At 48.4% G+C, this 24573-nt stretch overlaps 1 protein-coding gene across 9 annotated transcripts in view; it reads left to right on the plus strand.

Annotated features, from left to right (window-relative positions):
- Positions 1-24573, plus strand: part of LOC121856369 (myc box-dependent-interacting protein 1-like) — a 105158-nt gene that overhangs the window by 55250 nt on the left and 25335 nt on the right. For 6 of the 9 annotated variants that reach the window (XM_042351898.1, XM_042351893.1, XM_042351894.1 and 3 more), the window contains 2 exons: positions 18865-19000; positions 22574-22764. In XM_042351898.1, the coding sequence (XP_042207832.1) occupies positions 18865-19000; positions 22574-22764 (327 nt within the window). The other 3 variants (XM_042351900.1, XM_042351901.1, XM_042351902.1) reach the window with 2 other exon arrangements.

The following is a 24573-nucleotide window of genomic DNA, read 5'->3' on the forward strand; positions in this document are numbered from 1 at the left end:
TACCTCACGTTACAGTTCTATTATCCAGTTATAAATGTTACAGCTTGTTATAGTTACACATTACTATGCTTGGTAACGACCCTAAAAGCCTCATTACCTCCCGTATGTAACGATCAACAACCTGATCATTTTGAGGGTATTCCATTATAACCTGTAAAGCATTGGTTCGTGCGTGTTATAGGTACATACTTGTTAACTGAAGGTAAGGTGTGTTGAGTGCGGGGTGTGTGTGTGTGTGTGTGTGTGTGTGTGTGTGTTGAATGTGTGAAGGAACGTGTGGGTGTGTTGGTGTGATTTGATTAGATACGGTAGGTAGATATATACAGGTAGATATGTCGGTAAATAGATAGATAAATAGATTGGTTTTAAAAAGAGTTGGATTGAACAAGTAGGAAAAGTCTCAGGTGGTAGATGTTCAAGGTGAGGATTAACTGGTAGTGTGTTGTGGGTGGGTGTAAGTGGGTGGGTGTTGTCTGTAGGTGGGTGTATGTTAGTGTAAGTGGTGTGGTGTGTAGGTGGGTAAAGAAGTAAGATGAGTTTTTCGTGGCGTAGTGCTCGGGATGGTGAAGGAGGAGGAGGCGGTGGTGGAGGAAGAGTTGGTGATGGTGGAGGTGACGGAGGAGGAGGCAGAGGTCACCAAGTCCCCACCGATAACAAGTCACCTCAACGCTCCTCCTTCTTCACCTGGAAAGCCTTTTGGGGGGACACCAGTACTGCCTCCTCCCTCGACGCCTCCGCCAAGCTAAACATGACCCCCGGGGGAGCTGGTAAAGGTGGTGCTAGTGGTGAACGTGGCCCCAGTAGTGGTGAACGTGGCCCCAGTAGTGGTGAACGTGGCCCCAGTAGTGGTGAACGTGGCCCTAGTGGTGGTGAACGTGGCCCTAGTGGTGGTGAACGTGGCCCTAGTGGTGGTGAACGTGGCCCTAGTGGTGGTAATCCAAGATGTATTGAACGGCCTGGAAGTAAACGAAAGGAAGGTGAACGTCGTGTGGATGAGGGTGAGAGGGGTGGTAACAAACGGGCGGCTGGGTACCTGGGTGGGTTGTTGGGTGGGTACGTGGCAGTTCTTGGTGGGCGTGGAAGTGGGCGTGTGGGTAATGGTGACGTGACTGACACTCTGCTGGACGCTGACGAGGGAGACGATGACGATGACGAGAGGAGCGTGTCGTCGAGTGGGTCAGCGGGTGGTAACGGTGTGAGGCGGGTGGTGGTGAGGCGAGGGGAAGATGATGACCCCCAGGTGACCCCCCAGGAACACTCCGGCCTCCCCTCCTACTTCACCCTCCCCTGGAAGACCCGCGACGGGGGCAAGACCGGTGCTACAGTGATGTCTTTCCCGTGGAAAAGGGGCAAGGAGGGCAGTGACTTGAAAGCTGAAGGCGGTGAAGGGCAAAGGAGTGACACTCCTGAAGAGGCCAAGGCAGGTGTCCCTAGGATATCTTTCCCATGGAAGAAGGGCAAGGAGGGCATTATCTTGGAATTCGACGGTAGGGAAGGGCAAGAGAGTGCGTCTGAAGAGGGCAAGACCAGTGCCTCCATGATATCTTTCCCGTGGAAGGTGGGTAAGGACGTGAAAACCGAGGGGGGTGAGGGGCGAGAGTGTGTGGCTGAAGAGGGCGAGAGAGTGGGTGGCAGGCCAGGTCTCGGGATACACTTCCCCTGGCAGCAGCAGCAGAAACCTGAGGGTGGGGGTGACGTCGAACACAGCAACGAGGCGTCCTCCTTAACCCTACCGTGGGGCGCCCCGAATAAATCGCCGCAGAAGAAGGAAGACGTCCCCGGGCAGGCTAGAGACTCCCCCTACCTGTCGTTCCCCTGGCGACGTGAAGGTCCCGCCAAGAAGACCCCACACCCTGGCGAGGTTTGGGGGTCCCCTCTGACCATCCCCTGGCTCAAGACCAGCCCAGTCACCACCCAGCCTGACGGTGACGGTGAAGGAGGTCGTGGAGAAGGTAAAGGAGGTCGTGATGATGGTGCTGGTCGTGTAGATGGTGTGACGGCCACTTTACCTGCCAAAGGAGAGAGTCAGGGCAGCAGAATCCCACAAGATGGCACTGTAGGTCACACCATGCAGGGTGATGGTGGTACAGATGGGGTGAATCGTACTAGGGATGGTGACTCTGGTGGTGGTGTCAGTGATTGTGGTGTTAGTGTCAGTAATGGTGAGCCTCCAACAGTGGTGGCCTCCAACACCGCTGCCTACCTGGAACACCTGGCTGTGTTCACCTCCCGCGCCGTTCACTTCAAGGACAAGGTAAGTGTCCCGCCCTCCTCCTCCACGCTCTCTCCCTCCTCCGCTACCACCAACATCCCGCCCTCATCCTCCTCCTCCACCACCACCTCCACACTCCCCCTCCCCCTCCTCCCTCCACACTCCCCCTCCCCTTGACACACATCAAACCCAGTTATGATTGAAATGCTTATTAGACTTCATACCAGGTAATGTCCTCGTGGTTACCTGTCTCATAATACCAGGTAACATCATCCTGGTACCTGTCTCATAATACCAGGTAACATCATCCTGGTTACCTGTCTCATAATACCAGGTAACATCATCCTGGTTACCTGTCTCATAATACCAGGTAACATCATCCTGGTTACCTATCTCATAATACCAGGTAACATCATCCTGGTAACCTGTCTCATAATACCAGGTAACATCATCCTGGTACCTGTCTCATAATACCAGGTAACATCAACCTGGTAACCTGTCTCATAATACCAGGTAACATCATCCTGGTACCTGTCTCATAATACCAGGTAACATCATCCTGGTAACCTGTCTCATAATACCAGGTAACATCATCCTGGTACCTGTCTCATAATACCAGGTAACATCATCCTGGTAACCTGTCTCATAATACCAGGTAACATCATCCTGGTTACCTGTCTCATAATACCAGGTAACATCATCCTGGTACCTGTCTCATAATACCAGGTAACATCATCTGGTACCTGTCTCATAATAACATCATCTCATAATACCAGGTAACATCTGGTACCTCATAATACCAGGTAACATCATCCTGGTAACCTGTCTCATAATACCAGGTAACATCATCCTGGTAACCTGTCTCATAATACCAGGTAACATCATCCTGGTAACCTGTCTCATAATACCAGGTAACATCATCCTGGTACCTGTCTCATAATACCAGGTAACATCATCCTGGTACCTGTCTCATAATACCAGGTAGGATTACGCCAATTATGATTATGAATTAGAGGTGTGTGTAAGGTCAGACTGTGAGCAAAATACCAAGTTCGTATCTTGTCCGGGTGCAGGAGGTTTAGTGGGGGGTTGTGTTGTGGTGGGGGGGTTGTGGTGGGGTGGTTGTGGTGGGGGTTGTGTTGTGGATTATGTGGAGGTGTTGTGTTGTGTTTATGTACCGGTTGTGTTGTGTTAGTGTGTCCAATTCTTGTCTGACTTTCGACTGAGAAAAGGAAATCAAAGTTTTCTCCTCCTCCTTCTCCTCTCCTCCTTCTCCTCCTCCCCTCTCTCTCTCTCTCTCTCTCTCTCTCTCTCTCTCTCCTCCAAGACAGGTGTGCATGTGGCCGCTTGGAGGTTTTCCCCATAATCAGGATAATTACCTTTTTAGTTAATCAATAGGTAGGATGGTTTGTGCGTGTCGTCGACTTCTGGAAAGGGGAGAGAGTGGGGAGGGAAAGGGGATGGGGAGGGGGGACAAGGGAGGGGAGGAAAGGGGAGAGATTTTATTACGATTATGTGTTAATTAAACTATATTTTTTTTAATAATTTTCCTGTGCATTTAAGTTTCCTGATTCACTTAAAATTACCACACCGAGCTCCTCTTCGTTACCATGGGGACGCGGTTCAGTGACTTGGTACATCTTCCCTGGACGTGTGATTGGTGTAGAGAATAGCACTGACTCGTTGTGATTGGTGGAGAGAACATCGATCATTGTTATTGATTGTGCCCTTTAAACTATTTATTTTTTTTGGTTTTATTTACTTAATTTATATTTATGTGGTTGTATTTTCATTATTATTCCCAACCAAGGCTTCAGTTAGATGAGTGTAGTGTTTGTTTGTTTGACTGACAATAATCGATACTCAAGCGGCTGGGTGAGTGACGCTCCTCCACACACGCACGCAAAGCTGGGTGAATATACTTGAGTGTGGTGAGAGTTATCAATTGTTATGTTAGACTGTATGACTAATATACCTCGCTGTACCTGAAGGAGTGGCAGCTGGGGGAGGAGGAGTAGGAGCTGCCTTATTGTGTATTCCTCACGTGTAGACTAAGACCGCTGTTGGTTATAGACTAGGAGGGCACTGGGTAGAGGAGGAGGAGGAGGAGGAGGTGCTGTTGAAGAAGTAGGAGGTGGTGGAGAAGGAGGAGCTTAGGGTGAAGGAGGTAGAGGTGGTGTGGGAAGGGGAGCAGTTTGAAGTAGATGACGATAAAGAAAATAAGGTAAGGGATGGGAAGGAAAGGGAAGGGAGGGAAAGGGGGAAAAAGAAGGGAGAATAGGGAAGGGAAAGAGTGGATAGGGAAGGAAGTGAGGATAGGGAAGGAAGTGAGGATAGGGAAGGGAAAGCAGGAAAGAGAATGGAGAATATAGAAGAGAAAGAGGATAGATAGGGGAAAGGGTGAAAGAAAGGGAGAGAGGGAGGGGGAGGGAGGGCATCACAGGACCACTCGGTGACCTGGTTGTGAGGGTAACATTGCTGGGGTGAAAGTGGCCAGGTCAGGTGGCACCATCACTCCCTAATGGTGCGTGTACTGGCTCTCTCCCTGCTGTTGTGGCGGCGACTGTCTGTTCCTGCTGTTGTGGCGGCGACTGTCTGTTCCTGCTGTTGTGGTGGCGACTGTCTGTTCCTGCTGTTGTGGTGGCGACTGTCTGACCGTCTGCTCCTGCTGCTGTGGCGGCACGTCTGTTCCTGTTGTGGCGGCGACCGTCTGTTCCTGCTGCTGTGGCGGCGATCACATTGCCCTGCTGTTGTGGCGGCGACTGTTCAGTTCCTGCTGTTGTGGCGGCGACCGTCTGTTCTGCTGTTGTGGCGGCGACTGGGTCTGCCTCCTGCTGCTGTGGTGGCGACCGTCTGTTCCGTTGTGGCGGCGACCGTCTGTTCCTGCTGTTGTGGTGGCGACCGTCTGTTCCTGCTGTTGTGGCGGCGACCGTCTGTCTTTCGTTGTTGTGGCGGCGACCGTCTGCCCTGCTGTGGCGGCGACTGTCTGTTCCTGCTGTTGTGGCGGCGACCGTCTGTTCCTGCTGTTGTGGCGGCGACCGTCTGTTCCTGCTGTTGTGGTGGCGATTGTCTGGTTCTGCTGCTGTGGTGGCGACTGTCTGTTCGTTGTTGTGGTGGCGACCGTCTGTCCCTGCTGTTGTGGTGGCGAATGTCTGTTCCTGCTGTTGTGGCGGCGACCGGTCTGTTCCCTGCTGTTGTGGCGGCGACCGTCTGTCCCTCGTTGCTGTGGTGGCGACCGTCTGTTCCTGCTGCTGTGGCGGCGACTGTCTGTCCCTGCTGTTGTGGTGGCGAATGTTCGTTTCTTGCTGCTGGTGGCGAATGTCTGTTCCTGCTGTTGTGGTGGCGACTGTCTGTCCCTGCTGGTGCCAGGTGGCGACTGTCTGCTTCTGCTGTTGTGGTGGCGACCGTCTGTTCGCTGTTGTGGTGGCGAATGTCTGTTCCTGTTGTTGTGGTGGCGACCGTCTGTCCCTGCTGTTGTGGTGGCGACCGTCTGCTTCTGCTGTTGTGGTGGCGAATGTTCTGTTGCTGTGGTGGTGACTGTCTGTTCCTCGCTGTTGTAGTGGCGACTGTCTGTTCCTGTTGTTGTGGCGGCGACTGTCTGTTCCTGCTGTTGTGGTGGCGACTGTCTGTCCCTGCTGTTGTGGTGGCGACTGTCTGCTCCTGCTGTTGTGGTGGCGACTGTCTGCCCCTGCTGTTAGTGCTGTCTGTCCCCTGCTACTGTTGCTGTCTAGCGAGGTCTTCCTAAAACTTTCTTGCGCTTGTCAGATCTCACTTGGATTACGCAGTTCAGTTCTGGTCACCGTACTACAGAATGGATATAGAATCCTTCGAAAGAATTCAGAGGAGAATAACAAGACTAATCCCGGGCATTAGGAACCTTGAGTACAGAGACAGGTTAAAGCATCTTAATTTGCACTCCCTCGTGAGACGTAGAGCGAGGGGCGACCTGATAGAGGTGTATAAATGGAAGTCAGGGCTAAACAAAGGGGACATTACAAAGGTACTCAAACTATCCAACCAGGAGCGAACTCGTAACAATGATTTTAAATTAGACAAATTTATATTTAGGCGCGAAATAGGTAAACATTGGTTTGGAAATATAGTGGATGAATGGAACAAGTTACCAAACATCATCATTAACTCGAACACGCTGGGTAGCTTCAGATATAGGTTGGATGGATATATGAGCGATAGGGGTTGGGTGTAAACGGGACTGCCGAGTATGTCGCTGCAGTTTCCTCCATTCTTATGTCACTACTTCCTCCACTGCCCAGGTGTAGAGAGGAGACTCCTGCGGCCACTGTTTGACATAAGCGTTTCTTCCTCCTTTACTTAACACCATCCTTGTTTCCAGCCTCTTTATTATCACCTTGACGTGGTGGTGGTGGTGGTAGGGGAAATAGTGGTAATGGTGGTAGGGGTGGTGGTGGTGGAGGGGAAGTAGTGGTTGGGGAGGTGGTAATGGTGATAAAGGGGGTGGTGGTGGTAATGGTGATAAAGGGGGTGGTGGTGGTGGTAGGTGGTAAAGGGGTGGTGGTGGTAATGGTGATAAAGGGGCAGGGTGGTAAAGGGGGTGGTGGTGGTGGTGGTAAAGGGGTGGTGGTGGTAAAGGGGGGGGTGGTGGTAGTGGTGGTAAAGGGGGGGTGGTAATGGTGATAAAGGGGTAGGTAAAGGGGGTGGTGGTGGTAGTGGTGGTAAAGGGGTGGTGGTGGGTAATGGTGGTAAAGGGGGTGGTGGTGGTAAAGGGGGTGGTGGTGGAAACAAGTCATCGACAACAGACCAATGTGCCCAAATACTGCCTCTGTATGCGTCTCTATCTGTGTGTCTGTCTATTAGTTTCTGAGTCTGTCTATCTATTTGTCTGAGTGTCTGTCAATTTGTCTTTGAGTCTGTATATCTATTTATCTATCTGTCGGTGGGTCAGGGTGGGTCAGAGGTCAAGGTTGTCTGATTGACGGGTGGATTTATACCTTGCGGGACCTGTGGGGGTGGGTGGGTGGGTGTGGGTGGGTGGGGGTCATTATCCAGGTTAAGGCCTCGAGAGGAGTTGAGATGTAGCCTAGATAACCGAGACTACTCATTGACCAGAGGCTATAGTGAGTGAGGCGTTAACCAGGGTGAGGCGCTGACGTTCTCATTGTACTCATGGGTGTAGGTCGTCATTGTACTCATGGGTGTAGGTCGTCATTGTACTCATGGGTGTAGGTCGTCGGCTGTACTCCAGGGATCATAGTGCTTAAAGGATTAAGTCATTGTATTATACTCACCTGTTATATTTGAGGGTTAAGTGTCTTGAGAGAGAGAGAGAGAGAGAGAGAGAGAGAGAGAGAGAGAGAGAGAGAGAGAGAGAGAGAGAGGCACCTGGTGCTGAAGATGATAGTCCGCTGGTGCAGGGTTGATAATATCCCCCTCAAGACACGTATGTATACCTTCAAGGTGTGTGCGTGCGTCCGTCCGTCTCAAGGCTACACACCTGATTGGTAGTCGCCCACTGGCCCTCACTAGCGGGTTAATGCGGTCTGCAACATCCGGCTCCTGTTCATCTGCGTGTCTCAGCTGATACTGTCTGTCTGTCTGTCTGTCTGTCTAACACCATCCCCTTAATTTTCTACTTGTGGTTTAATTAGATTTTAGATTCTATGATTGGCTGTGTGTGTGTGTGTGTGTGTGTGTGTGTGTGTGTGTGTGTGTGTGTGTGACCAGAGTTGGATCACCAGACACTACACTATACAATAAAAGGTGTTTATACCCAGTCTATTAACTCTCTCTCTCTCTCTCTCTCTCTCTCTCTCTCTCGTGTCATTAAACATCCCACTATGCCAACTTGCCGCAGCCGCCACCGCAGCCGCCGGTTGTCTTCCAGCTTCCGTCCTTCCTTCGTGACTGGAGGTGTTCCGCAAGGGGTGTGAAGTTACTGCGGGTCTTCCTTATGCACACTCAGAGTCCCGTATGATGTGGGGGTGAAGGAAGAGGGAGAGGGAGGTGAGGATGAAAAGGGAGGGGACGAGGATAGAGAGGGAGGAGGCGAGGAAGGGGAGGAGGAATGTGAGATATCTTAAAATATGTTGAGCAAGAGGAGGTATTGAGAGAGAGGTGAGAAACCTTATTATTTCCGCCACCACGAGAGCCTAACAGTCTGTTTGTCACCGCAGACGCTCGACGGCCTCTCTCTCTCTCTCTCTCTCTCTCTCTCTCTCTCTTCGCTGTAAGGTAAGCAACTAGCGGTGAAGAATTGGATGGTCATGTTCGTGTGTGTGTACCAAGGTTTCAGGTTCTACATGTGTACCAAGCGAGCGTGTACGTTTATAGAATAACCACCTTTCTCTTGTGCGTGTGTGGTCACGGAATGTACTACGTGTTGAAATGTGTGTACACGTTACAGTGTGAACGTGTTACAATCTGTACGTGGTAAAAATCTTTGTACGTATAACAATATGTACGTGTTGAAATTGTGTGTACCTAATGGAATCTGCGTACAGTAGGTGTACATAGTAATGTGTACATATGAGTGTACATGAGGTGGGGAAAGGAAGGAAGACAGACAGACACACGCCCACACGCCCTAGCATATATACAATTGACAACATCCACCTGCCCCCCCCCCACACACACAATTAGCCAATCATTGACGGTAGTTACCAATCACCTGGTTAGAGTGATTGGGGGACAAGACAGTTACTTCCCACCCGGGTGCCGTAAGGGTGTTTATCCTCAGTGAAGGAGAGGGGGAACTCGACCATCTGGGTGAAGGTGGGATATGGCAGGTGTCCGCTACCCCTTCCTCCTCCTCTTGCTGCCCCTTCAGTAACACCTCCATGGACGAGATCGGTGGAAGGGGGAGGAAGGGAAGGTGATGGGAGGGAAGGGACGTAGGTTATGGTAAAGGAAGGGGCGTAGAGAGATGGGAAGGGGTGGAAGGGGGAGGAAGGGAAGGTGATGGGAGGGAAGGGGCGTAGGTTATGGTAAAGGAAGGGGCGTAGAGAGATGGGAAGGGGTGGAAGGGGGAGGAAGGGAAGGTGATGGGAGGGAAGGCGTAGGTTAGTGGCAAAGGAAGGCGTAGAGATGGAAGGTGGAAGGGAAGGTGATGGGAGGGAAGGACGTAGGTTGGTGGTATGAAGGGCGTAGAGAGATGGGAAGGGGGAGGAAGGGCAGGTGATGGGAGGGAAGGGACGTAGGTTATGGTAAAGGAAGGGGCGTAGAGAGATGGGAAGGGAGTGAATCATGAGGGGAAAGGGGAATTATGGGTAAGGTCTTTGTATTATTAATTAACCTGTGTCATGTCTTTCACAGGTAAATGAATTGCTGGAGCCTAACCTGTGACGTGGGTGAGTAGTGACGTGTTGTTGTGACGTAGGTGAGTAGTGACGTATTCCTGTGACGTAGATATGAGTAGTGACGTCTTAAGATACGATAAGAACCAATAATAATTCTACTCTCTCTCTCTCTCTCTCCGCGTCTGACAAGTTGTTTACACGCTCGTCATCTGTATTTTGAGATGTTGACAGTTATGGGGAGGTTATATTTACTCGTTGGCAACCGACCACCCCACTTTTACGAACAGCTGATTGGGCAAACACACGGGTCAGTAGTTGTAAATATTAGCATGATTAGTTATTTTTTACCTGTGATTGGATGATTGGCAGGTGAGGGTATTGACAGTTTTACCTAATCATTTGAGTCCGGATTCTGTCTGGAGCGTCAATCCTAATGGGCGGTGGGGGGGGGGTAGTTAGACAGGGGCCAATTTGAGTTATAGTTTTGTATTGGTATAATTTATTTTGATAGAAAATGACAGATACGTAGGGAATACAAAACAGTTTATTTAGACACAAATTGACAGATACAGAGGAAATAAATTAACATTTCTTAAACGAGAATAAAGAATGTATTTGATGAACACAGAGAGCCATTGAGACCCCCTGACCCGTGTGTGTGTGTGTGTGTGTGTGTGTACGTCGTAGTTTAAGTGAGGTAATTGCTTTAAAGATCTCACTCCCATCACTAGTTAAGGGTACTGAGGCCGCACTGTGTAAGTCTCTCGTGTGTGTGTGTTTGCTTGCGTGTGTGAGTGCGTCTTTGTGGCTGGCTCGTGGTGTGTTGGGAAGGCCCGTGACCACCCTGCTATCAGCTAGGTTCCGCCTCTACCACACACAGAGAGTAGTAGTAGTGGTTATGGTAGTAGTAGTGGTGATGATAGTAGTAGTGGTGATAGTAGTAGTGGTGATAGTAGTGGTGATGGTAGTAGTAGGGGTGATAGTAGTAGTGGTGATAGTAGTAGTGGTGATAGTAGTAGGGTGATAGTAGTAGTAGTGGTGATGGTAGTAGGGGTGATAGTAGTGGTGATGGTGGGTAGTAGGGTGATGGTGGGTAGTAGGGGATAGTAGGTGATAGTGGTTGTACTCCGCCGCAGAGCTGTACAAGCAAGGGGTGAGCTCACAACACCAGAGAGAGAGAGAGAGAGAGGAGAGAGAGAGAGAGAGAGAGAGAGAGAGAGAGAGAGAGAGAGAGAGAGAGAGAGAGAGAGAGAGAGAGAGAGAGAGAGAGAGAGAGAGAGAGAGAGAGAGAGAGAGAGAGAGAGAGAGAGAGAGAGAGAGAGAGAGAGAGAGAGAGAGAGAGAGAGAGAGACTACCTGTGTTACCTTATCCGGGAGCCAGGTCCTAGTGGCGCCCAGGTGTGTGATGGTGGATGGTGATGGTTGATGGTGATGGTTGATGGTGAGAGTAACAATGGTGATAGCAGTGTTATATAATTAGTATTGTTTGTTGTTTTTTGTTGATATGGGAACGCGTGTGGTGTGTGTGTGTGTGTCGTAGTGTGTGTGCTTGTGTATGCATTAAGGGTGGGGGGGCTGGTACCACATACAACTATCCCAACAATTACTAATACCACAGTCACAACTATTACTATTATTACCACCACAACTATAACAACCACCACCACAACTTTTACTACAACCACAACCACTTTCACAAATACTACCACCATCACCACTACTACTACCACCATCACCACTACTACCACCACCACTACCACCATCACCACCACTACCACCACCATCACCACTACTACCACCACCATCACCACTACTACCACCACCACTACTACCACCACCTGGCCAGTCTCAATTATCTCACCTGGTATAAAGATCTCACCTTGACCCCCACGCCCCACTTGCCCCACGCCCCACTCTTGCCCCACGCCCCACTCTTGCCCCTCACGCCCTACTCACGCCCTACTTTCTGCCCCCCCACGCCCCACTCTTTTGCCCCCACGCCCTACTCTCTGCCCCCACGCCCTAAGGTCTTGACCCCACGCCCTACTTCTTGCTCCCCACATCAACTCTTGCCCCCCCACGCCTCACTCTTCTTGCTCCCCACGCCCTAGTCTTGCTCCCACGCCCTAGTCTTGCCCCCCACGCCCTAGTCTTGACCCCACGCCCTACTCTTGCTCCCACACCCAACCTTGACCCCCCACGCCCTAGTCTTGCTCCCACGCCCTACTCTTGCTCCCACGCCCTACTCTTGCTCCCACGCCCTACTCTTGCTCCCACGCCCTAGTCTTGCTCCCACGCCCTACTCTTGTGTGTGTGTGTGTGTGTGTCATCTAGCACTATCAGATCTAGGTCACCCGGTTGCAGGTCACATGGGCCCCTTACCTGATCGACCCCAGTTCCTGTAGACCCCAGCCCTGATTGACACCCAGATCTGATTGACCCCAGTCCTAATAGACCCCAGTTCTAATAGACCCCAGTCCTAATAGACCCCAGTCCTAATAGACCAGTCACACAGACCTAGTCATACACAGACCCTAGTCCCACAGACCCCAGTCCCACAGACCCCAGTCCCAGACCTTAGTCATAATAGACCCCAGTCCCAATAGACCCCCAGTCCCACAGACCCCAGTCCTAATAGACCCCAGTCCCACAGACCCCAGTCCCACAGACCCCAGTTCTAATAGACCCCAGTCCTAATAGACCCCAGTCCCACAGATTCCCCAGTCCCACAGACCCCAGTCCTAATATACCCCAGTCCCACAGACCCCAGTTCTAATAGACCCCAGTCCCACAGACCCCAGTCCTAATAGACCCCTGAAGTTCCCATTGAGATCTCAGTCCTGTAGACCCCAGCCCTGATTGACACCCAGATCTGATTGACCCCAGTCCCTGATTGACCCCAGTCCTAATAGACCCCAGTTCTAATAGACCCCCAGTCCTAATAGACCCCAATCCTAATAGACCCCAGTCCTAATAGACCCCAGTCCTAATAGGTCCCAGCCATAATAGATCCCAGTCTTAATTGGCCCTTGCCATATTGCGGCCTGTTTTAGGATAAGGGCCCACCATAAATGGGGTCAGACTTGGAATGGACCCCAGTTCAAATGGTTAGGTTAGGTTAAGGTTGGTTAGGTTAGGTTAGGTTGAGGTTGAGGTTGGTTAGGTTAGGTTAGGTTAGGTTAAGGTTGGTTAGGTTAGGTTGAGGTTGGTTAGGTTAAGGTTGGTTAGGTTAGGTTAGGTTAGGTTAGGTTTAGAGTTAATTTCATTCTTTCAGTTTTATTGCTTTGACAGATGTGTTAATTTATGGTGTTCCCTTTATAGAGTAAAAACACACACACACACACACACACACACACCATCTGGGAGAACTAGTACAGTAGGTTACAGTAATTGATAAGTACAGGGGAACATTACATAAAGTATTACATCATCTGAAGTAACCTGTACAACATTTCATCTACGTAATTCATTCCACAAGTTACAAAATTCAACAAAATACAGAAATTATACCTTCGATTACATTAACAAACCACCCGTTACAAAATTCAGCTAAATAAACTAGGAAATTCAGCTAAATAAACTACAAAATACATCAAAATAAACTACAAAATACATCAAAATAAACTACAAAATACATCAAAATAAACTACAAAATACATCAAAATAAACTACAAAATTCGGCAAAACAAACTACAGATTCTTCGAGTATACAAACTAATTATCCACGATACAAAAAATACTGTAATAATAATTCGATTACATAAAAAAAATACCCTCATCAGTGTTACAGTTCGCAAAATACAGCAAATCACGTCACACCCGACAAACGTTACGTAACAAGACCAGTTGGTGCAGTATGTAACGCAACCATGTCACGCTTGAGATGGTGACGTCACTGCCCTAAGTTCCCACGTGACAACACAATACGACTGGCACACTTGGCTGAGAGGAACACACCTGTTAGAGCACACCTGTTAGAACACACCTGTCACACCTGTAATAGTGAATGAAGTGTGTGTGTGTCTCCCCGCCCACGCTCTGCTCCAACAGGTACCTCATCTAGGCTCACATGGGCGTAGTGTGGGCGGTGTGTGGGTTGTGTGTGTGTGTGTGTGTGTGTGTGTGTGTGTGTGTGTGTGTGTGTGTGTGTGTGTGGGCGCCCTGGTAAACGCCCGTCAGCGTTGACTTATCGGAGATGGTGTAGTCGGCTGTAGGTTAGGTTTAAGTTAGGCTTTGGTTAGATTAGGTTAGTTTTGGGTTACATTTTGGTTTAGTTAGGTTGCTAGATTAAGCACGTGCTAAGTTAGTTTAGGTTAAATTCTGGTTAGGTTAGGTTAGTTTGCTAGATTGCTAATGCTAAGTTAGTTTAGGTTAATTTGGTTAGCAGTTGGGTTAGGATTGCTAATGTTAGGTTAGGTTAGGTTAGGGACTGGTCGACTCAATATATTTAAACAGATCAATTTGCTCATGATTGAAAGGAAGAGAAAGGTGACAATTAGTACCTTTTATAGAGAGTGTGGAGGGGGTGTTACGGGGCAGGTGGGGGAGGTGCCATGGGGCAGGTGGGAGGGAGGTACATGGGGCAGGTGGAGGGTGTGGCATGGGGCAGGTGGAGGGGAAGCATGGGGCAGGTGGAGGGAGGCGGGGCAGGTGGAGGGGTGTGGTACGGGGCAGGTGGGAGGGGTGGCATGGGCAGGTGGAGGGGTGTGGTACGGGGCAGGTGGAGGGGTGAGGAGGAAGAGCACCAGGTGGAGGGGGTGTTACGGGGCAGGTGGAGGGGGTGTTACGGGGCAGGTGGAGGGGGTGGAGGAGGGAAGTTACACCAGGTGGAGGGGTGTGGTACGGTAGATGGTGGAGGTGTTACTGCAAGTGGAAGAGGTGGAGGGTACACATGTGGTTCAAGAGAAGGGTGGGCGTGAGTTTGGGCGGAGCTTCGAGGTCGCCGCCCACACACACACACGGACGACCTTGTCTTCTCGTGTTGTCTACCTGTGTCTAGTCCTCTCTCTCTCTCTCTCTCTCTCTCTCAGATAACAATTCACGTAAAACTATTAGGCTTGGGACCTGATCTTATTGGTTAGGTTAGGTTTGGTTTGGTTAGGGTTTATGTAGTAGGGGGAGAGTGAGAGGCAGTAAAGTGAAATAGGGGAGGGAGGGAAAGGGAGGGGGGTCACTACTACCATCTCCTTCACCCGACTGCCTTGATAGATAGATAGATAGATAGATAGATAGATGGATGGATTATCTTACATATTCTCGTCGATTCAGCTTTTACATGGACAGTAACATGAAACATATATCCCAGGACAAGCAAAGAAACAAACCCACACAAATAAGCAAACAGACAAACAAACACATATAAACAAATAAACAAACACATACAAACAAACAAACACACATAAAAAAACAAACACACACATAAACAAATAAACAAACGGAGTGACGAAGATATTTTGAGTGACCAGGAGACAGTCTTTGTCCCTTGCCTGTCTTTGGGTTGTAATGTAATACTGTACTGTGTGTGTGTGTGTGTGTGTGTGTGTGTGTGTGTGTGTGTGTGTGTGTGTGTGTGTGTGTGTGTGTGTGTGTGTGTGTGTGTGTGTGTGTGTGTGTGTGTGTGTGTGTGTGTGTGTGTGTGTGTGTGTGTGTGTGATCCTCCTCCTTCCTCTCTCCTAGCGAAGGATGTGACTAATGGTGACTTCGAAACGTTCTGTAGAGGAAACGGATTTGAGAAGCTGACTTTTGAGAGAGAGAGAGAGAGAGAGAGAGAGAGAGAGAGGATGCAAGGGGGTGCCCAATAAACTAGCCGTCGCGCGGGACAAATTAAACAAAAATAAGATAATTATGAAGAGGAGGACTGGAGAGGAAATTCCGTTATATCAAAGGTTCGTTAGATGTAAAACCCTCGTCTAACGGATCATAGATGGATGGATGGATAGTGGTGAAGGTAGATCAAGTGAGAGTTAGTTGTGGTGGTAGATCTGATGTCGACCACAGTGTAACATGGCTGCTTCAACCTGACTGCCTAAGGTGGTGTGTGTGTGTGTGTGTGCGCGTGTGTGTGCGCGCGCGTGTGTGTGTGTGTGTGTGTGTGTGCGCGTGCGCGCGCGCCGTCACCATGTTACCCCGGCAGGCAGGCACGTGTGTTGTGTTGACATCTCACCACCACTAAAACGTCCGCCTCTATTAACACAAATATTATTATTATTAGTAGTAGTAGTAAGTTAGGTTAGGTTAGGTTAGGTTAGGTTATCTCAGGCTCGATTAGGTTAGATCAGATCAGGTTGGGTTAGATTAAGTTAGATTAGCATTATCTTAGTTAATCCTAAGGTAAAATAAACTAGGTGTGATTAATCGTCAAACAATCCCCCCATGGCATTACCGATTAGGACACACACACACACACACACTCCAGGTGTTGTGTACTAAGCGTCATGAACCGGGCCTGACCACCACCACCTATTACCCAATTTGGTTACTTTTCTCTGTTGTTGTGGGTGAGGAGGTAGCTGCCCCAATCACCGCCTTGGAGACTAAATTAGGTAAGGCGTTAGGGCAGGGTGGTGTTGGGGCCAAACTGGAGGGGATGATAACCTTGTGGTACCCTGGTGTAGTGGTGGTGGTGTGGTAGTGGTGTGGTAGTGTTTTGTTGGGTTTTAGGGAGTAATGGTAATAGTGTTGATGCAGGGTAATGGAGGTAATGATGGTGTAAAGATTACGCCATCACAGCACCACTATACGACACCATCATTCTTCTATCAATGGCGCAGGTAATGATGTTGATGTTATGGTAAAGTTTCCATAATATCCACGATGATATATATGATAGTGGCGTTGTGATGGTGTTATAATGGTGCAACTGGACTTGGTATGAATGAGTCAAGGTCCCTGGGATGATGGTGGTGGTGGGCGGTGAGAGTGACAGCTGCACCATAAATGAAGACTTAATGGGACATCATTAGTTATATCTGAGACGCCCTTACTCTAAATACCTTTAAATGACGAGTGTGGTGAAGGTGGTGGGTGGGTGGGTGGTGAAAGTGGGTGGGTGGTTTTACTTAAAAGAAAACCAATAAAAAGTACACACACACACACACACACACACACACACACAGTATATTCCCTTAACACTGACTAAACAAAAACGCATCGGCCTGACTCACACCTACACAAATATGGCCGCCTAGAGATGGTGTCAAAATATCTCTGAGACTCTACCATATTCGTTCTCTTCTCCCTCCAGCTGTAGGTTGAGGCTCACTGTGCAAGTCTTTGGTGGTGGGGGTGGTGGGGGGGGGTTGTCTTAAGGGTTTGTGAGTCTTAAAGCCCCCCCCCCCCCCCCACGCATCGTACCTGTGACCATGTTACCTGTAGAACACCCACCAAACAATAGAGTCGCTGATTACATGTTTATCAGAGCATTACCCATGTTATTTTTTTACCCGTTCAACATGGCGGTGTAAACAAACCCTCCCCGCTTACGTCATCGTCGACCAACTCAATAGATGTTGTTGTTTTTTATTTACGTTGTTTATGTTGATTGAAGTTGTTTATTTATTACAAGTAGAGATGAAATAGTAAAGAAAGTAGTGGGTTAAGTTAGGTTACGCAAGTATTTTGTGGGTTAAGTTCAGTTAGATTAGCTTAGATTAGGTTATAAGATAATTTTGTGGGTTAAGTTAAGTCAGATTAGCTTAGATTAGGTTGTGAGATAATTTTGAGGGTTAGGTTAGAGAATTGTGGGGAAAGGCATCTGACTATATGCTTGGAATTCAGTATTGTATTTGGGTAAGATAAACGCTATTTGACAGGAGGCAACACCATGCATTATATTTGAACCCAGTGTTGGAATGTGGTGAAAGTATAATGAGTGTATGATGTATAAGGAGATATAATGAAAGTGAAGAGAGAGGGAGGAGGGGATAGAAGAATATAGAAAGAGTGGGCGGAAGGGAGAGAGAGGGATGAGAGACAGGTGTGAGGGAGGTAAGAGAAGGGGAGAGATAGAGAGAGAAGGAAGAGAGACAGGTGTGAGGGGGGTAAGAGAAGGGGAGAGATAGAGAGAGAGAGAAGAGAGACAGGTGTGAGGGGGGTAAGAGAAGGGGAGAGATAGAGAGAGAGAGAACAACGTGACCTAACCTAACCTATGATGGTTTGATATGCATTTGGGTGTGACCAAGACAGGTCGGTGTGTGTGTATTGAGGTCAGGCCCAAGAACTGTGTGACCTTCGACCTGACTATGTAGGGTAAGCCATTATTCTCTTCTGTTTTGTGACCTTTGACCTGACCAAATAGTGAACCATATTTTCTTCGTCTTCTGTTGCCATCTGTTGCAAACGGTACTGTTGTGTCCTGTTGGGTGTTGAGGTGAGGAAGGAAGGGAGGGAGGGAGGGATTGTTGTAGGATTGACTGGTATGGTTTTGGATGGATGGTTGAGGGTTGTAGGTGTGTTGGAGGGTTGTAGTTGTGTTGGAGGGTTACGTTGGAGAGTTAGGGATGTAGGTGGGGGGTGTGTAGTCTGCCATACAAGGACATGTAGAACAGGGGGCAGACTGGGCCATGTTGAGGTATGGTCTGCCATCTGTGATACTTTCACCCAGTTACTATTCATTTAAGTGATGGCTAGGTTAGGTTGTCTGACCTGATGCTTTCTCACACAAAATTGCCCATAGTGAGTGTGTGTGTGTGGCATTACATTGTTGGCAGGTGTCCACTACCTAGCTCATTCTGTCAACTCTCCTCCTCCTCCTCCCTCCTCTTCTTCCTCCCTCCTCTTCTTCCTCCCTCCGCCTCTTCCTCTCTCCTCCTCTTCCTCTCTCCTCCCTCCAGTATTTAACCTTTTAGACCAACAGGTGTTTTTAGATTATCATTATCCACACACGTACGAGATTATACCTATAACTACAAACATGTGCCTCTATAATCACGTACAACTTAACCTCATTAAAACTACAAACGTTTCTATAATCACGTACAGCTTGACCCCATTAAAACTACAAACGTTTCTATAATCACGTACAACTTGACCCCATTAAAACTACAAACGTTTCTATAATCACGTACAACTTGACCTCATTAAAACTACAAGCGTTTCTATAATCACGTACAACTTGACCCCATTAAAACTACAAGAGTTTCTATAATCACGTACAACTTGACCCCATTAAAACTACAAGCGTTTCTATAATCACGTACAACTTGACCCCATTAAAACTACAAGCGTTTCTATAATCACGTACAGCTTGACATCATTAAACTACAAACATGTGCGTCTATAATCACATACAGGTGGACCCCATAAAGTTACAAAGGTGTGCCTCTATAATCACGTACAGGTGGACCCCATTAAGTTACAAAGGTATTTTCTCTTGTTTCAGATCCTACAGAACCTGGGTAAAGCAGACAGGACAGTGGATGACGTGTTTGACGAGTACGAGTTGAACTTCAGCAGACAGCAGACCAACGCCAACCGCCTCCACAAGGAAGTCGCCAACTACCTCAGATGTTGCAGAGGTGAGGGGGAGAGGGGGGGTGGAGTGGGACAGGTGGAGGGTGGGGAAGGTGAGTGTGGGGGAAGGGGTGAGTGTGTGTGGGGGGGGGTTGTGTGTGTGTGTGTATTAAGGCCTTGATTACTTCGCATGATAACACGTAGTGGATTATATCATGTACACACCACAAGAGGGAGGGAGAGGGGTGAGGGAGGAAGATGAGGGAGGGTTAACCATGTCTTGGCTGAGAATATTACGCCAATAATCATATTTTACGTCAGGGAGGAGGTGGGGGTGAGGGAGGGGGAGGTGAGGGAGGAGGGAGAACTGAGATTGCAAGGTGTCATTAAGTCTGTGTTAGCAAGAACCTACTGCATGCCTCCTCCTTCTACGTCTTCTTTACACCCACACGCCACGACCACACCCACACGCCACGACCACACCCACACGCCACGACCACACCCACACGCCACTACCATTGTCGCCACTACCAGATCCACACGCCACACCCACACGCCACTACCACACGCCACTACCACACCCACACGCCACTACCACACCGTTAATGAGTGTTGTTGTTGTTGTTAGTACCAGCTGATAGGGTCATTAAGCACCGTCCATGAGTGTTTGTTTATGCTGTTGTTGTTAGTGCCAGCTGGTAGGGTCATTAAGCACCGTTAATGAGTCTTGGTCACCTCAACGTAATTAAAATACCCGGATTAATAATACAGTATTGATTTAAATGTTCACCTGTCATGTTGTTGTTAATTTGCTATCGTATTTTTGTTGTGTTTTTGTTATTTATTTTACTCCTTATTCGTCAGAAGTAGGTCAGGAGTGCGTCACATATTAGGCGTCACAAGGAGTTAGGAGTGCGTCACATAATAGGCGTCACAGGGGGGAAGGAGTGCGTCACATAAGAGGCGTCACAAGGGGTTAGGAGTGCGTCACATAATAGGCGTCACAGGGGGGAAGGAGTGCGTCACATATTAGGCGTCATAAGGGGTTAGGAGTGCGTCACATAATTGGCGTCACAGGGGGGAAGGAGTGCGTCACATATTAGGCGTCATAAGGGGTTAGGAGTGCGTCACATAATTGGCGTCATAAGGGGTTAGGAGTGCGTCACATATATTAGACGTCAAAAGGATGTTAGGAAGGAACTATGGCGTCACAAGTCCGTCACATACCACCCCAGCCATCACACCAAAGTTACAGTGACAGATTTAACGAAGAGGATAAGCATGCCTGCCCCTTCCCTTCCCATCCATCTCCTCCCCCCTTCATTTTCTCCATCTTCCCTTTCCCCATCCTCCCCCCTCCTTCCCTCCCTTAACCCCTCCCTCTCCTTCCCTCCTTCCCCCTTCCCCCCTTCCTTGACACCCTCCAGGTATTCATGAAGTGTTGACACGGGTGGCTGAAGAGGCTGGGAGATCAGGAGCCAATGTTAATATACGAGACTCACGAAATGTTAAAAATTACAGAATATTATTGACTCGTAATGTTAATTTACCATTTAGGAATTGATTGTGGATTGAATACATTTTTTTTTTGTCAGATGAAAAGAAATTAACACTCAGATTAGAATTTACCGTAACACCTAAATATTCGTCCGTTGTAGTGGTCGCCGGTCCAACAACTCTCGCGTGAGGGTCCGTCTGACTCTCTCTCTCTCTCTCTCGTCGCCATCCACTAAACAGTTTTATCCCAGTGTATAAGATCACTTCCTAGGAACCCACAAGCACACGCGTCGCTAGTGAAGGATGCGTGCCGTTATGTCAGGCAAGATTCGACGTTAGGAATGAGGGGGTTTAGGGGTTATTTTCCGCTGGCTGAGTCCCAGGTGGGTTATTATTATCATCATCTGGGTGGGGAAAAACAGTGGTGGTGGTGAACGGTATGGCGGAAGTCACTCTCGCCTGCCTGCCTGATCGACTGCCCGCCTCCGTGACTATACCGTACACTGCAAGTTTTCTTCATATGTCTACACGCTTACATGTTTACACGCGCGCGCACACACACACACATAAACACGCATTTCTCTCTCTCATATATTTCCCACCTCATTTGTCATCCCTCCTCGTTCATCACCGTTACCCTCTTCCTCTTCCTTCCTCCTCCCCTCGTGCGTCACTTCCGTCCGTGTCACTTTCCAACAGTGTCATCATCATCACTCCCCATAGTTTTGAGAAGGGACTGACAGAGGGGAGAAGGAGGTTAAGTGAGAGAGAAGGGAGGTTAAGGAGAGAGAAGGGAGGTTAAGTGGAGAGAAGGGAGGTTAAGTGAGAGAGAAGGGAGGTTAAGGAGAGAGAAGGGAGGTCAAGGAGAGAGAAGGAGGCAATGAGAGAGAAGGGACGGAGAGAGAAGGGAGGAGGAGGCTCAGTGGGAGGGGGTGATGCTTTTTCAATAACAGCTGTACCTTGGAGACAAATGAAAAAAAAAAAAAAAAAAAAAAAAAAAAAAAAAAAAAAAAAAAAAAAAAAAAAAAAAAAAAAAAAAAAAAAAAAAAAAAAAAAAAAAAAAAAAAAAAAAAAAAAAAAAAAAAAAAAAAAAAAAAAAAAAAAAAAAAAAAAAGAGAGAGAGAGAGAGAGAGAGAGAGAAGAGAAGAGAGAGAGAGAGAGAGAGAGAATGTATTGGTTCTACCTCGTATCTTGTGGGGTGACCTGTGCCCGTGTGGGTATGTCCGGTCGCTCGAGTGAACCGGGCATACTTGTCCTGTGTGGGGGTGTATGTGGAGGGGGGGGGTCCCTGTTAACATTGGTCCCTGTTAACATTGGTCCCTGTTAACATTGGTCCCTGTTAACATTGGTCCCTGTTAACATTGGTCCCTGTTAACCTTGCCGTTCCATTTGATGTTGACGAAAACAGGTGATAGCCAGCAGGTGTAGGGATGGTTGTTGTCGCCCACTCCAACCAGACATGTGGTGCATTGATAAGAGGAATGGGTGGTGAGGGTCGCCTGTTGGGTGATAAGGCGGGGGTAGGGGAGGTTGTGAGGGGTGGATGAAGGGTGGGGAGGTTGGTGGATGAAGGGTGGGGAGGTTGATGGATGAAGGGTGGGGAGGTTGATGGAGGGGTGACAGTGCAAGAGGTTGGGGTGGAGGGGTGGATGAAGGGTGGGGAGGTTGGTGGAGGGGTGGAGGAAAGGTGGGGAGGTTGGTGGGGGTTGATATGGGGGTGGATGAGACTAGAAAGGGGTGGAGGGATTTACACAGGTAACATGGAAGGCGTTCAGCCATGTATTGACCGAGTGAGTGAATGACTGGCAGATTCTTGAGGTGACTGGTTGAATGACTGACTGAGTGGGTGTGGGAGGAAGGGAGTGGGAGGATGCTTGATACACACTAACAAGGTGAGTGGGAGGTAGTCGTGGGCGGTGACGTAAATACACTCCTTCCTCATCTGTCACATCGCCACCTGCACCATCTTCCGGCCCTTGTTACATCTAATACCTCTCAACAACCACTATTACGACCCCATAAAAACAACAACAACCACTTCAATAACAACCTCCTAAATACCTCTCAACAACCACTATTACAACCCTATAACCTCCTAACTATGAATAATACGTGTTATTGACTTGTTGTTGTGTTTTCAGCGCTTCACGGGGCCAGCAAAAGCCTGTTCGAGACCCTAGCTGAGGTGTACGAGCCGGAATGGGTGGGGCATGAACTCCTGTACGCCCAGTCTCAAAACTCTGACATGCTGTGGACGGATTTCTGTCATAAGATGCAAGACCAAACCCTGACACCACTCACCGCCTACCAGCAACAGTTCCCAGAGATCAGGGTTAGTATTGGTGTCTCTTGTGTTGCTGCCTCTTGTGTTGGTGCCTCTTGTGGTGTTGATGGTGTTGATGTGTTATTTCATTGTATTTTTAGTATTTTTTCTTGTTGTGGTTCCTTCTTCTTCATTCTTCTTTTTTCTCTTTGTGGCTCCTCCTCCTCCTCTTACTTCATTTTCCTCTTCTTACAACTCTTCCTCCTCCTCCTCCTCATCCACGAAAAAGGAAATTCCAAAAGCATAAAAAAAAACCCCACTCCTGCAATACTCGTCTACCTGATGGGGGCCGACACAGGTAGTCCCACATCCTTGACCACTCCAAGTCTCTGTGGTGATGTCTGGAACCTTGTCTCGTAGTGCTAACCCAAGCTGACTGATCCTGGTGGGGGAGAGTGGGGAGGTGTTTGAGCCTTTACACCACACACACCTTCTCTCTCTCTCTCTCTCTCTCTCTCTCTCTGGGTTAGGTTAGGTTAGTTTGGGGCATGTTAGAACTATGGCTCATTTGACCTGTTGCGCTGTAGTGGCGTATCAGATAGGAGGTGAGTGTGTGTGTAGGGTGTGGTTGAGGGAGCAGGGGTAGTAACAGCATGTGTACATAACACCTGACGAAGGCATTGACATCTGTGTGTGTGTGTGTGTGTGTGTGTGTGTGTGTGTGTGAGAGAGAGAGAGAGAGAGAGAGAGAGAGAGAGAGAGAGAGAGAGAGAGAGAGAGAGAGAGAGAGAGAGAGAGAGAGAGAGAGAGAGAGAGAGAGAGAGAGAGAGAGAGAGAGAGAGAGAGAGAGAGAGAGAGAGAGAGAGAGAGAGAGAGAGAGAGAGAGAGAGAGAGGGGTCAACACTCCCTCCTATTAAGCGATGGGAGTTATTTTTAATTATTTTCGTGAGGACAATAGTTTTTTATTAATATTTTGGTGGTGAAAAACAAAACAGAACCGATCAGAATCGCCAAGTGCCAAACAGAACTAATCAGGACAACCCCTGCCAGACATAACCAATCAGGACAACCCCTGCCAGACAGAACCAATCAGAACCATCCCGTGCCAGACAGAACCTGAGTAGCACCGCCGTTGGCAAAGCTCCTTGGATTTTAAGAATGCTTCGGTTCCTTTGCGTCAAGACAGTACAACGCCACACCACTTACTAAGGGCGGAAATCCCAGTACTCTGATGCGGATCTGTGACCCTTATGGCATCTTGGCTCTGAGTACCGAGTTCGTGGTATGGATTTCCTATTTTTTTTTAAATATATATGTATTTTAAACTAAAGTACTACCGCATTCTTCTCACGGTCACATTGGGGGAAGGAGGGGGTTGAGGAGAGAAAGGAAGGGGAGGGGAAGAGGAGGTGGGGTTGAGGAGAGAGAGGGGGGGATGGGGTTACAGAAAGTAGGTGAAGTGAGAGGAGGGGGAGGGAGGGGAGGGGGTATACATGTGTAGGTATAAAATTATGTATACATGTGTAGGTATAAAATTATGAATACATGTGTAGGTATAAAATTATGTATGTATGAAACTGGTGTGTATGTAAATGATGCTTGGTATGAATAGTTATGTACCAGGCCAGGTGAGCACCATTCATTACCACCGCCCTCACCTGCGTGCTGTCACAGAGGTTTCCCTAGTCACAAATCCTCAATGTTATTTTCACCATCCAGACGACGTTAACCTGTGGTGGATATAACTGTTGGTTGAGAATCTGTTTAGGGGTGTGAGATTAATCAAAAATGTTTATATTTTACTCATGTTTATGATAAATGTTTAGAGATTATGAGTTAGGAATATTAGGGAGGAAGAAAGGAAAGTGTCAGCCATTT

This window comes from Homarus americanus, unplaced genomic scaffold, assembly GCF_018991925.1.
Source record: "Homarus americanus isolate GMGI-L3 unplaced genomic scaffold, GMGI_Hamer_2.0 scaffold48220, whole genome shotgun sequence".
Lineage (NCBI taxonomy): Eukaryota > Metazoa > Arthropoda > Malacostraca > Decapoda > Nephropidae > Homarus > Homarus americanus.